Source organism: Aulostomus chinensis, chromosome 2, assembly GCF_037954235.1.
Source record: "Aulostomus chinensis isolate RoL2024-O1b breed Wild chromosome 2, RoL_Achi_v1.0, whole genome shotgun sequence".
Taxonomy (NCBI): Eukaryota; Metazoa; Chordata; class Actinopteri; order Syngnathiformes; family Aulostomidae; genus Aulostomus; species Aulostomus chinensis.
In genome coordinates, this window is record NC_141321.1 from 7,496,583 (window position 1) to 7,509,228 (window position 12,646).

A 12,646-nucleotide genomic window follows, 5' to 3' on the forward strand; every position below is an offset into this window, starting at 1 on the left:
CCTTTTTTTGTGGCAAACATCAGTTAACGATGAACGTTTGATTGTGTTTATTAGCCAAGTGGATTTGACCAACAGGACCGTGAGAGGGTCCTTGAAAAGGAAGTTTCCCTGGGACGATGAAGACTGCGAGCCACCAGCAGTACGTTGGACACGTCTCACACCAAACTCATTTCTATTCCTTGCCAGTTTCATTGTTCAAAATCGGAAAACAACAACAAAAACCAATTTTAAAATATGTCTCTCCACAGAAAAAAGTTAAAGTAGCACATGAGTCTGACCTGCATCAGAGGTGAGGAAACCTACCATGAGGCATTTGATGTTCTGTCGGTTGACTGAAACGACTTTCGTTCTTGTAATGAAGCCTGTTTTGTGGCAAACATCAGTTAACGATGAACGTTTGATTGTCCTTATTAGCCGAGTGGATTTGACTAACAGGACCGTGAGAGGGTATGTGAAAAGGAAGTTTCCCTGGGACGACGAAGACTGCGAGCCACCAGCAGTACGTTGGACACGTCTCACACTGAACTCATTTCTATTCTTTGCCAGTTTCATTGTTCAAAATTGGAAAAATCCCAACAAAAACCAATTTTAACATATGTCTCTCCACAGAAAAAATTTAAAGTAGCACATGAGTCTGACCTGCGTCAGAGGTGAGGAAACCTACCATGAAGCATTTGATTTTCTGTCAGTTTACTGAACCGACTTTCGCTCTTGTAATGAAGCCTGTTTTGTGGCAAACATCAGTTAACGATGAACGTTTGATTGTGTTTATTAGCCAAGTGGATTTGACCAACAGGACAGTTAGAGGGTCTGTGAAAAGGAAGTTTCCCTGGGACGACGAAGACTGCGAGCCACCAGCAGTACGTTGGACACGTCTCACACCGAACTCATTTCTATTCTTTGCCAGTTTCATTGTTCAAAATTGGAAAAATCCCAACAAAAACCAATTTTAACATATGTCTCTCCACAGAAAAAATTTAAAGTAGCACATGAGTCTGACCTGCATCAGAGGTGAGGAAACCTACCATGAGGCATTTGATGTTCTGTCGGTTGACTGAACTTGACTTTTGCTCTTGTAATGAAGCCTGTTTTGTGGCAAACATCAGTTAACGATGAACGTTTGATTGTGTTTATTAGCCAAGTGGATTTGACGAACAGGACCGTGAGAGAGTCTGTGAAAAGGAAGTTTCCCTGGGACGACGAAGACTGCGAGCCACCAGCAGTACGTTGGACACGTCTCACACCGAACTCATTTCTATTCTTTGCCAGTTTCATTGTTCAAAATCGTAAAAAAACAACAACAAAAATCGATTTTAACATGTCTCTCCACAGAAAAAATTTAAAGTAGCACATGAGTCTGACCTGCGTCAGAGGTGAGGAAACCTACCATGAGGCATTTGATGTTCTGTTGGTTTACTGACAATGACAACGGTTGTTTTCATCCCCAGAATCAATGCGGCAGGAGATTGTGCCACCTCTCCCTCAATAGCTAGAGCAGAGAGTGGTGCTTCCTTGATGCAGGAAGTCTGTGGTCCACCAGCGGTAAGTTTGCCAGGCCTCACATTAAATTCATTTGAAATCTCTGCAAACAGGGCTGCACGGTGGTTCAGTGGTTAGCACTGTGGCCTCACAGCAAGAAGGTTCCGGGTTTGAGTCCTGGCTCGAGCACGGGATCTTTCTGTGTGGAGTTTGCATGTTCTCCCTGTGCCTGCGTGGGTTCTCTCTGGGTATTCTGGCTTCCTCCCACCGTCCAAGGACATGCAATTTGGGGACTAGGCTAATTGGATACTCTAAATTGACCGTAGGTCTGAATGTGAGCGTGAATGGTTGTTCGTTTCTCCATGTTGGCCCTGCGATGGACTGGCGACCTGTCCAGAGTGTACCCCGCCTCTCGCCCATTGACGCTGGGATAGGCTCCAGCCCCCCCGCGACCCTTAATGTGTAGGAATAAGCGGAAGATGACGATGGATGGATGGATCTCTGCAAACTTTATTTTTCCACTTTTGTAAACCAAAGAGAATGTTTGTGCCTCCGCAGGAAACGCTTAAAGTTGACGAGAGTCCCTGCCGACAACTGAGGTAAGGAACTCTACCGACAGGCCTGATAGTGAAGCTCCCCTCCCTCCCGACACACACTCTCTCTCACACACACACACTCTCTCTCTCACACACACACACACTCTCTCACACACACACACACACACACACACTCACACACACACACACACACACACACACACACAGAGTTCATTTACTCAGTGTATTTGATGTTCTGTCAGTTGACTAGTCATTCAGCTAACTCTTCTCTTGTAACCAAACCTGCTGCATGACAAACACAAGTTGACATTTGTTTGTGTTTTCCCAGCAGAGACGCTGCTGCCACCAGGACCTCAACTACAGGGGTTGAGTTGGAGGAGGAAGACCAGGGGCCACCAGTAGTGGTGGGTTTGACGGACCTCAGACTCATTTATGCGATTCCCAAGATTTATTTTTTCCTTTGGAAACACAAAAAAAAAATATAACAACTTTTATTTTTCCGCAGGAAAAAACTGAACAAGACAGCCTTCCATGGGATGCCGGGCTCCAATATGTAAATTTCCAGCTGATGGAATGGCGTGGGTTAGTAAATTTGCTCAAAAACACTCAAGGAGCAAAATAAAAAAATAACCCAGAATTAATTTCTTTTCATGTGAATCAATTTGTCTATTTGTTTTTCAGGTTTCCAAACCCAGGCAATAACTGCGACATGAACTCCAGCCTCCAGAGCCTGATTGCACTGGAGGACTTCATCTCTGATGTGCAGGGCCAGGAGGATGTCTGGGTTTCAGTCCCTGAGACTCAACTGCTCAGGTATGGCAGCCATGCGTGCGCACGCGCACACACACACACACACACACACACACACACACACACACACAAACAGAGTTCATTTACTCAGTGTATTTGATGTTCTGTCAGTTGACTAGTCATTCAGCTAACTCTTCTCTTGTCACCAAACCTGCTGCATGACAAACACAAGTTGACATTTGTTTGTGTTTTCCCAGCAGAGACGCTGCTGCCACCAGGACCTCAACTACAGGGGTTGAGTTGGAGGAGGAAGACCAGGGGCCACCAGTAGTGGTGTGTTTGACGGACCTCAGACTCATTTATGCGATTCCCAAGATTTATTTTTTCCTTTGAAAACACAAAAAAAATAGATAACAATTTTTATTTTTCCACAGGAAAAAACTGAACAAGACAGCCTTCAATGGGATGCCGGGCTCCAGTGTGTAAATTTCCCACTGATGGAATGGCGTGGGTTAGTAAATCTGCTCAAAAACACTCAAGGAGCAAAATAAAAAAATAACCCAGAATTAATTTCATTTCATGTGAATCAATTTGTCCATTTGTTTTTCAGGTTTCCAAACCCTGGCAATAACTGCTACATGAACTCCAGCCTCCAGAGCCTGATTGCACTGGAGGACTTCATCACTGATGTGCAGGGCCAGGAGGATGTATGGGTTTCAGTCCCTGAAGCTCAACTACTCAGGTATGGCAGCCATGTGCGCACACACACACACACACACGCGCGCGCGTGCGCGGTTCTGAAAACCCAACTTTTTCATTGTTGAAGATTCTTTCTGCAGTCGATGGAGTTGTTAACTGCTAATTCTGCTGCTCTCCCTGCCTTTTGCTATCCATGTGTGCACATGGGAGGGCAAGGAGGTCCCAGAACAGGGCCATGTTGAACTTCCTACTAAGGTGCTTCATTTCGCAAAAGTGTTCTTGAATGATTTGTTTTGCTCCCTTTACAGTTGCCTCATGGACATTGTGAGGGTCCACTGCTCTGATGATCCATACAAGAAATTACACCACCTGTCTTTATTCAAGAACATCCTCTCCATGAATGCTCCAGAGTTTGAGGACTCAGAGCAAAAGGTAAGTGTTCATCTGACCACTAAGTTCTCCAACAATTAAGGACCTCTTTTGACTCTTTGGATTTTTGTGAATATAGGCCCATGTATTTCTTCCTCAATAAATTTAAGCCCTTGATATCTGTGTGTGTTCAGGATGCTTATGAGTTCCTGAATGAAATCCTGAACCAGGTCCAAACGTTGGCACCAACTCTGCAGCATGTAGCCGCCGGTAAAGGAAGGAGATACAGGTGCCCTGTAAAAGAACACATGATGTTCACAATGAGGAGCACCAGGACCTGCAAGAAGTGAGTGTACACACACTCACACGCACGCACGCACGCACACACAGCAGGTGGCAGCAAACCGCAGCTACTCATAATTCACCATTCATTTGACACAATGAATGCAGTATCAAAGCATTTTTGCTGGACTTTAACCTGTGACAAGCCAAACACCCTGTCGTAACATTTCAATGCGCCGTTGCTCAGCTTAGAAAGATTGTTTAGACTGATTGTTTTTATTGAAACTAGCAGATCTCAGTACAACGCCAGAGTGATTCTCAATGAACCGGACTAAATGAGGTCCGGTGCATCACTCAGATGTGAACTGGTCACAATGCAATGTTTGTCTTCCTTGACTGTGCAGATGCGGAGCCCAGTCGCATCGAGACGAGGACTTCACTGATCTCTCTCTGTCTCTGGAGCCTGGAGCTTCGGTCCAGCAAATGCTGTACAATCAACTGAAGGTAAGATGCACCTGTCGCCCCTTAGTGACATCATCTCATCACAAACACACACACACACACACACAGATTTCTGTGTATAGCGGTTTTATTTTCTTGTGCAGGCGCACTCAAATACAAATCTTAAAGACAAACAATTTTCTTCAGCGAGTGAAAGGTCCATTTATTGAGGTCGGTCAGGCCGCATGCAATCACACTGTAATATTCAAAACAAAATGCCCTTGTCACACAAAACAACAACAAAAATATGAAATGAACTACATGACAATGTCATTTCCATTTTGACATAACTTAAAATAAATAGTTGAATAAAACAAAACATGACCCCTGTCATGAATCCAAAACAATATGTCAGGAGGGGTTAAGAACACTTCTCTTTTTAAATCTACACAAAGAGCCACAAGGTGATGTGGCTGCGCGGGCAGAGTTGTGATATAAACTTGGAGTTCCGGCCTGACCGGCCACTCAGTAAAACCTTCCAAACCTCCCTACGGCCACCCTGCCTTGATGTGCTGTCCCAACCAAAACACACAGTGAAGGAATAACAGTTCGGGGGCCACAGAGAGGTGGCTGTCCTGTTGAGGAGCACCGTTCTAGTGTGTCACTCATTGTATGTTTTCTCTCTGTGACAGGATGAAGATCTGGAACGCACTTGCAAATGTGGGTTTCAGATGTCCACCAACCGGTGCCACTTTGAGAGCCTGCCCAAGTATGCACCCATCCATTGACATGCACTCCCAAATTTGCTTGTTTTTTTGGTTTTCCATCACTCAGACGGAATTTATTTCATACTTAGTTGCCTCCTAATGTAAATTAAGTTCGACTGAATTGAGGTTCATTGGTGACCGAAGGTTGAAACGTCAGTGAACTGACCTCAACAATTCTGATGACCATCGTGTTGAAATAATTCATCAAAAATACTCCAGCTCACATCCATCAATTGTCTTGCGCTTATTCCCGTTAAGGGTCGTGGGGGGTGGAGCCTATCCCAGCAACTACGGGCAAGAGGCGGGGTTCACCCTGGACAGGTCACCAGTCCATCACAGGGCCAACACATAGAGACAGACAACCATTCACATTCACAGTCACACCTACGGTCAATTTAGAGTATCAATCAGCCTCGTCCCCTCTTGATGTCTTTGGACTGTGGGAGGAAGCTGGAGTACCAGAGAGAACCCACACAGGAACAGGGAGAACATGGAGACTCACACAGAAAGATCCTGTGCTGGAGCCGGGACTGGAACCTGGAACCTTCTTGCTGTGAGGCCACAGCGCTGACCACTGCACCACCGTGCCGCCCCCATCTTACATCTTTTCTCACATTCTCCTTCTGCAGAATGCTGATGCTTCATCTCAAGCGTTACCGCTACAATAAGCACTACTTCTGTATGGAGAAGATCTGCGATCCAGTGGAGCTGCACAGTACTCTGATGGTGCCCTCCAGCCAGGTAAGAAATGGCTCACCTGAGTTCAGCTACAACACGCGTAGTGTGTCGGTTTGTGTTTTGACGTTTGCTGAGTGTGCTTCTAACTTTTTAATCATGTTCCTTCTCAGGGAGCCTCTCAGTACCATTTAAGGAGCATCATCAGCCACTTCGGCGAAACTGGGGATTCAGGTAAAACAATCACTCAGACACCCACTGAATTAACCCAGTTCAAATCCCTTTTTACCTTTATTCTGCTGAAGGAACTGAAAGGTTACGTGTAATTTCTTACGTATAATATTCAAACTTAAATAGATCACTTTAGTGTGACAGTTGTCAAGAATTGCTGACATTTACAGGTTTTTGGCAGTTCTCTCATTCTGATTTCTCAAACTGCTTCTACCTGTCAAACCTGGATGTTCAAACAGCTGATCTAACAGTAACTCCTCTCGTCTCAGGACACTACATGAGTCACGTTCACTGCCCAGACATCCACCTTGGCAGCTACCCCAACACCTGGCTGACTTTCAATGACGAAGAGGTCAGCGTGGCACCTGGGGACTGCATCTGTACGTTGCATGAGGAGACTGCTTACATTTTATTCTATGAAAGAACGGTGCTGTGAACAGTCGACCCTCTTTGCGGTGGAGGTGGCATGGAATGACCAGAGAGAGGCAAGTCCAGCAATTCTTCTGGCGCCTGATGTACCCCCTTGATAGTATTCCCCCCTTACCCCCACCAGTTCATTCAAGCAACAACACCCCCCTCTCAAGTCTGACCGTGGTCTCTCCCGGAAGGTTTACCTGGTGACGGTACCCGGCCGGATTCTTTTGGACCCAGACACCTGGAGGACACAACAGAAAGGTGAGTGGCACTATCAAACACTGGCACCCTATTGCTCTCTACCCTGCGGAACTTTGGCACCACGAAACCTCCTTCCGCTGCTCGATGCCTCCAATCCTCATTGTCACATCTCCCTTCTGATAGGTGGAGCGACGCCGGCGCAGCCGCATCTGCCTGAGGACCACCGCCACCAATGTATGGTTAAATGATTCAATAAATATGCATAATCAATAAATAAAGATGCCGCAAGCTGGATAGGTAGCGGTGTGCAAATCCGCTCTGTAACTTACTGTGCAAAATTCAATATTGTGCGAATTGTGAAATACTGTTCAAAACAACCCCGGTGCAACCTTTCTACATTCCTATCGTAACGAAGGGCTCTTCGTTACAGGTGCGACACTAAGTCCTTATGCCAGTACTCAAAATTTCAATACTTGAATTTGACTTTGTCCAGACAATGATCCCAGAACCTTCTTGTTTAGAAGGACTGATAAAGCCTCTGACCAAGCTGGAGCAGATCCTAGCAGAGGGTTCTTTAGGAGGGTGTGTGTGAGCCTGCACTGACTGAGAGGGTGCCTGTGAGATGATCAAGCAGAACAGCGAGGACAACACCAGTGGGCAGACCTCCCTCTTACACAGTTAAACACATAACTTAAGTAGAACAATATTTCTTTCTCCAAGCAGAAATGATAAGTCTTTTGACTCCACAAGGACCCCGTCTCAGAGCAACACAAGGGAGAAAGCAATAGCAATACATGGACTGGTGATCGCACAAAGGCAGGGAGGAGAGGGAGAGGAGGAACGCTCCGCAAACCAGACTGAGCAGAAGAAGAGAGAGAGGGGCGAGAACTTCTCAACTCGTAAAGTGTCAGGAGAGAACTCCTGTTGTGATTTGATGCTGATAGAAATGGACTTCAACAGGATGAGACTGAGCAAAACATAAGAGAATACAAAATGCATTTATTTTGGTTCTTAATCTGTCGATTGAATGTTGGGATATTTATTTTGGTATCTAAAGCACTTTTTAATGAACAGGAGATCATATTCAACTGATTGCTTGCATTCACTGATGAAGATTAAGCAATTTGAAGTAACATAGAAATTTGAGGATGTAATGCATCATATGGCAGCACGGTGGTGCAGTGGTCAGCACTGTGGCCTCACAGCAAGAAGGTCCCGGGTTCCAGTCCCGGCTCCAGCACAGGATCTTTCTGTGTGGAGTCTGCATGTTCTCACTGTTCCTGTGTGGGTTCTCTCTGGTACTCCAGCTTCCTCCCACAGTCCAAAGACAGCAAGAGGGGACGAGGCTGATTGATACTCTAAATTGACTGTAGGTGTGACTGTGAGTGTGAATGGTTGTCTGTCTCTATGTGTTGGCCCTGTGATGGACTAGAGACTTGTCCAGGGTGAACCCTGCCTCTCACCTGAAGACAGCTGGGATAGGCTCCACCCCCCCCCCCCCCGGACCCTTAACAGGAATAAATGGAGGAAAATGGATGGATGGAAATTTATTGCTTTGACAATTTATTGTTTTATTCATAGTCATTTAAATTTGGAGCTTCATTGCATGATTGTTGTGCAACAAAAAACTGTCAGAACTGAAGGTCCATTCAGCACATTTCATGTAAAATTGTGCCCGGCAGGTCTGTGTGGCTGTGAGTGTGAATGGTTGTCTTTCTCTGTGTGTTGGCCCTGTGATGGACAGGTGACCTGTCCAGGGTGAACCCTACCTCTCACCTGAAGGCTGCTGGAATAGGCTCCACCCCCCGTGTGAAGAAAATGGATGGATGTTTATGTATTCTGTTCTTTTAATTAGATGTGAGTTAACAAGTCATGAGCCCCTGGTAATGTATAATGCCTATGAACTGTGTAGTTCATAAGAAATACTGTATATAACCTGCTTTAACTGTTTTAGACCGTTAGTCTCTGTGCTTCTCCATAAAAGTGTAAAATGTATGTGGAAGGACAAACCACAGGTGCCAACATGTACACTATGTGGTCTGGTTGTAAAAGTCTAAAAAAAAAACCCAACGGATTTTGTGGCTTCTGGGTGACAGATTGATGGTTGTTTCTGTTGGTTCTAGAGACTAGAACCATTTGGCTCCAACCTAAATAGCCACCTCACAAATGGCCAGGAACTCTTTTCAACTTTTGGTCATCACCTGTGTTTGACCCCAATCTGCATGCCCCCTCCCAGTAAATGTGAAGAGATGTATAAATACCTGACAGTTTCTCAGAACAACAGAGAACTTCTGATGCTCCATGAGTGTGTTGTAACTTCTCTCTCATGCATGCATAAACTAGAATAGAAGCTTTGAGTTTCCAAGCCTCCTTCATGGTCACTGCTCCACTGGACCCCTCAATACACACCACCACACTAACACATGCTGTTTTCTGTGCCACTTACAGGCTGCAGATGCTGGAGGCCATCTGGAAGCACTGGAAAGGACCCATCAGCCCGGCGCTCTACATGTCTGACGCTGAGGCTCAGCAGTTCCTGCGCCACGCTCAAGCAGAACCGTAAGAATGTTTGCTACCACATAATGTACAAGGAGGGTCACTTCTATCCAGTCAACCTGGTGAGAAATGTGGCCCTCAAGAATGCCAACACGCCCTACGTCTTCCTGATGGTCTTGCTCGCATGACTCTCCCTGCTTGCTGGAAACCTGGAGAGTGAGTAGCAGCACAGTCAGAAATGAAATGACTGCGCATATTAAAGGGAACAATAAAACAAATTTGAATCACTACAGTGTCATTTTCCTGGAGCTCGAAAGTCAAAAGCAGATTTATAAAAGAAGACTAAAGGTTTGGTTTGTGTTGCGAGGTCACAGGAATCTCACAGAGAACAGAAGAACTAGCAGATTCTTGATGCAACTCAGTCTTCAAAGGAAAGATTAAGCTGAATGTTGAAACACATGGAGCCTTTTTTTTTCTTTAGTTGGAGTTTTCAGTCTGACATCGAAGAGAGCGGCCGTGGCTGCATCAGTGACCCGCAGTCAGCACTTTGGTTGGAGTCACAAGAGCTGGGGTCAGTGCAGAATGACAGACAGGTGAGTGTGGAAGGGAAGAGTCAGGAGTGCAGGACATACAGTCAGATGTGCTTAGCAGACAGGGAGTGTGCAAACATGGAGGCTGACACAAATAAACTGAGTGTGGCAGGATAGCGCTACACTCCCCACCGTGAGGGGCAGTGTGGCAGACAATTAGTGAGTGGTCACCTATAAATAGACCTGGTCGGACCCTTCTCCGTCCTTTTCCGCTTCCTCTCCCTCCTTTACGGAGCCGACAGCCGTGCATGGTGGCGTCTCGCTGGTCAGCAGATCGGGTTGCAAAACAAAGCGGTGTGGTGTTACCGGGAGCTGGGCTGTCTCCCTTGGGCCGGTGTGTGCGTGGTACGCTTTCTGTGGTCTGGGCTGCGGGCCTCCTGCCTCTCGTCTGACGCCACGATCCTGCTGTCCGTGCGCGGCCGTCAATTGCCGCTGTGAGCCTCGCTGCTGTTTTGGTTCTTCTTCTTCTCTTCTCCTCTTGATACTTGCTGATTCGGCTCATAACGGGCTCCTTTCCCAGTAACGGCGGTTAAAGCCGTGCACTACGGCCTTTATAAGAGCCTCAACGTGGGCCAAGAGAGGGCATCCCGACCCTCATCGGCGCTGAGCCATCCCCTTGGAGACTGGTTTTAATTAGAGGGGCAGACATTTCCTTAATTACTTGAGTTTATTCCTTCTTTATTTGTTATTTCTTCCTTTGAATTATTACTGTTAAGTTTTTGTGGGTTATATCTGATTTATTGTTTAGATCCATTATTATTATTATTATTATTATTATTATTATTATTGCCTTTTGCTCCCCATTTGATCATTTTGATTTAAAATAGTTTCTGTCGGGTTGTTTGTGGTAGTGATATTTGGTTCATGTGGGAGGGTTGCCTTGATTTCATGTTTTTAATGGTGTTCTTTTCTTTTCTTTGACAGGTGTTGAGGGCCCAGAGCGGCAGCGGTCCCCCCTGGTGGTGGTTCCTTGCTCCTTGCAGTGTAGTTTTTTTGGATCCCTCCCCTTTTAGTTACCGCTGTCGTGGTAAGCCCCAGCCCTGTCCCCTTTTCCTTTCGGTAATTCCTCTTGCACTCCTTATTATATCCATTGGTATTCATTTAGTCTGTTGCTCATTTTAAAATATTTTTCTAATAAAAGGTATTTTTATAATTGGAAATCACGGTCCTGTCCTGTGGTATCTCTCGAACTGTGTGCCTTTGTTCAAATGGAAGCCTGGTCATTTTGAAATTTTGTTTATATCCTGGGGTGAAAGCCCCCAGGTGGCGTTGTCGGCAACTGTTCCCCACCGCTCGCCTTGCCACATCTGGCGTTGTCGGCAGGACCCACAAGTAAAAAGGACAGAGACGTGATTTCCATTTTTAATTTTTGTTTGTACTTAACCATTGATTCAGGTTTTATGATAGAGCCAAAACCGCAGTAACGCCACAGTCATTTTTCCTACCCAAAATCATCATCTTTTCCTTTCCTATTGGAGGTCTAGGTGTGGTAGTTTTGTTGTCGGTATGGAAGAGGAAATCCAGCAGCTCAAGGAGCTTGTGCTGCAGCTTAAGGCAGACAATGAGCGGCTGCTCCAGGAGCATACTGCATCTCATTCGGCCCTCGGTGGGGCAGCGTCAGTGTCCTCTGGTACAGCTAGTGGGGCTCCTCCTATTGTGACGGAGTGGCTGGTAGTTATTCCCAGGGACCGCAGATGTCCCGTTTTTAACGGTAGGTCAGGTATCAGGGTAGCTGAGTGGATATAGGAGATACAGGCATGCATGAGAGCCCGGCACCTCTCTGTTGCTGATCAGGCCCTCTTTATCATTGAGCATTTGGAGGGAGAAGCGCATGAGGAGATTAGGTTTCAACCAGGTGTAGAGCATGATGACCCGGCTCTCATTTTTTCCATCTTGCAAGAGCTGTACAGCCATTCCCTGTCCTATGTCACTCTGCAGCAGGCTTTCTTTGCGAGGCAGTGACAGGAAGGTGAGTCACTACAGGAGTTTTTGTTAGCTTTAATGCAGAGCGTCAAGCAGTGCGCTCCTGATGGGATGCCAAACTCTGAAATTCTGCTGCGCGATCAGTTCGTACAGCATGTCCTTGACAGTTCTCTGCGACGTGAACTAAAACAAATGGTTCGGCGCCAGCCCTCTGCTTCACTTCTAGAGGTGCGTGGGGAGGCCATTAGATGGGAGAGGGAGGGTCTTCCTGGGGGTTCTCGTGGGCGCAGCTGCTCTCTTCCGTCCGCTCATGGGTTGCAGCTTAGTGTTCAGAGTCGTTCTATCCCGGCCCCGGCGGTTGTCCCCCAGGGTCCTGGTTTAGCTGAACTGATGGACCTTTTAAAGAGTCAACAGGAGCAGCTTAACCAGCTTACCCGCACCGTAGCTTCCTTGCAGGCGCCCCGACCCAAGGTCGGACGTCACACAATTCTGTCATATGTCGCAGGTGTCAGCAGCCTGGGTACTTTGCCCGCGAGTGCGATGGGGAGCGGGTTCCATCTCGTGCACGTGCTCACTCTGTCACTGGGCTAACTTCTAACCCTTCTAGGCCTGCTTTGTCCACTCGGCAGGCGGAAAACTGAAGCCCGCTGAGCTTTTGAGCCAGAGCTTGGTGGGGGCTCCTCCAGGCTCTGTAGAAAGTAAACTGTCTGGTTTAATGTTCTCTTGTCCAAATGTGAATGTGTTGATGGCCGATGTCCCGGTGTCGTGTTTG

General features: G+C 46.6%; 1 protein-coding gene and 1 long non-coding RNA gene across 2 annotated transcripts; both read left to right on the top strand.

Annotated features, from left to right (window-relative positions):
* Positions 1 to 1,141: 1,141 nt before the first annotated feature.
* LOC147268947 (uncharacterized) lies at positions 1,142 to 2,441 on the top strand. Its single transcript, XR_015119339.1, has 2 exons — positions 1,142 to 2,078; positions 2,365 to 2,441. It is a non-coding gene; the product is annotated as an uncharacterized LOC147268947 (long non-coding RNA).
* A 475-nt stretch (positions 2,442 to 2,916) lies between these two features.
* Positions 2,917 to 8,094, top strand: LOC147268948 (ubiquitin carboxyl-terminal hydrolase 37-like). The gene is made up of 11 exons (XM_086225276.1): positions 2,917 to 3,297; positions 3,397 to 3,528; positions 3,794 to 3,917; positions 4,049 to 4,200; positions 4,541 to 4,640; positions 5,270 to 5,346; positions 5,974 to 6,085; positions 6,193 to 6,253; positions 6,520 to 6,735; positions 6,859 to 6,925; positions 7,049 to 8,094. Exons 1-9 carry the CDS (start codon positions 3,284 to 3,286, stop codon positions 6,684 to 6,686), a joined length of 939 nt encoding a protein of 312 aa, XP_086081402.1. The 5' UTR covers positions 2,917 to 3,283; the 3' UTR covers positions 6,687 to 6,735; positions 6,859 to 6,925; positions 7,049 to 8,094.
* The last annotated feature ends 4,552 nt before the right edge of the window (positions 8,095 to 12,646 follow it).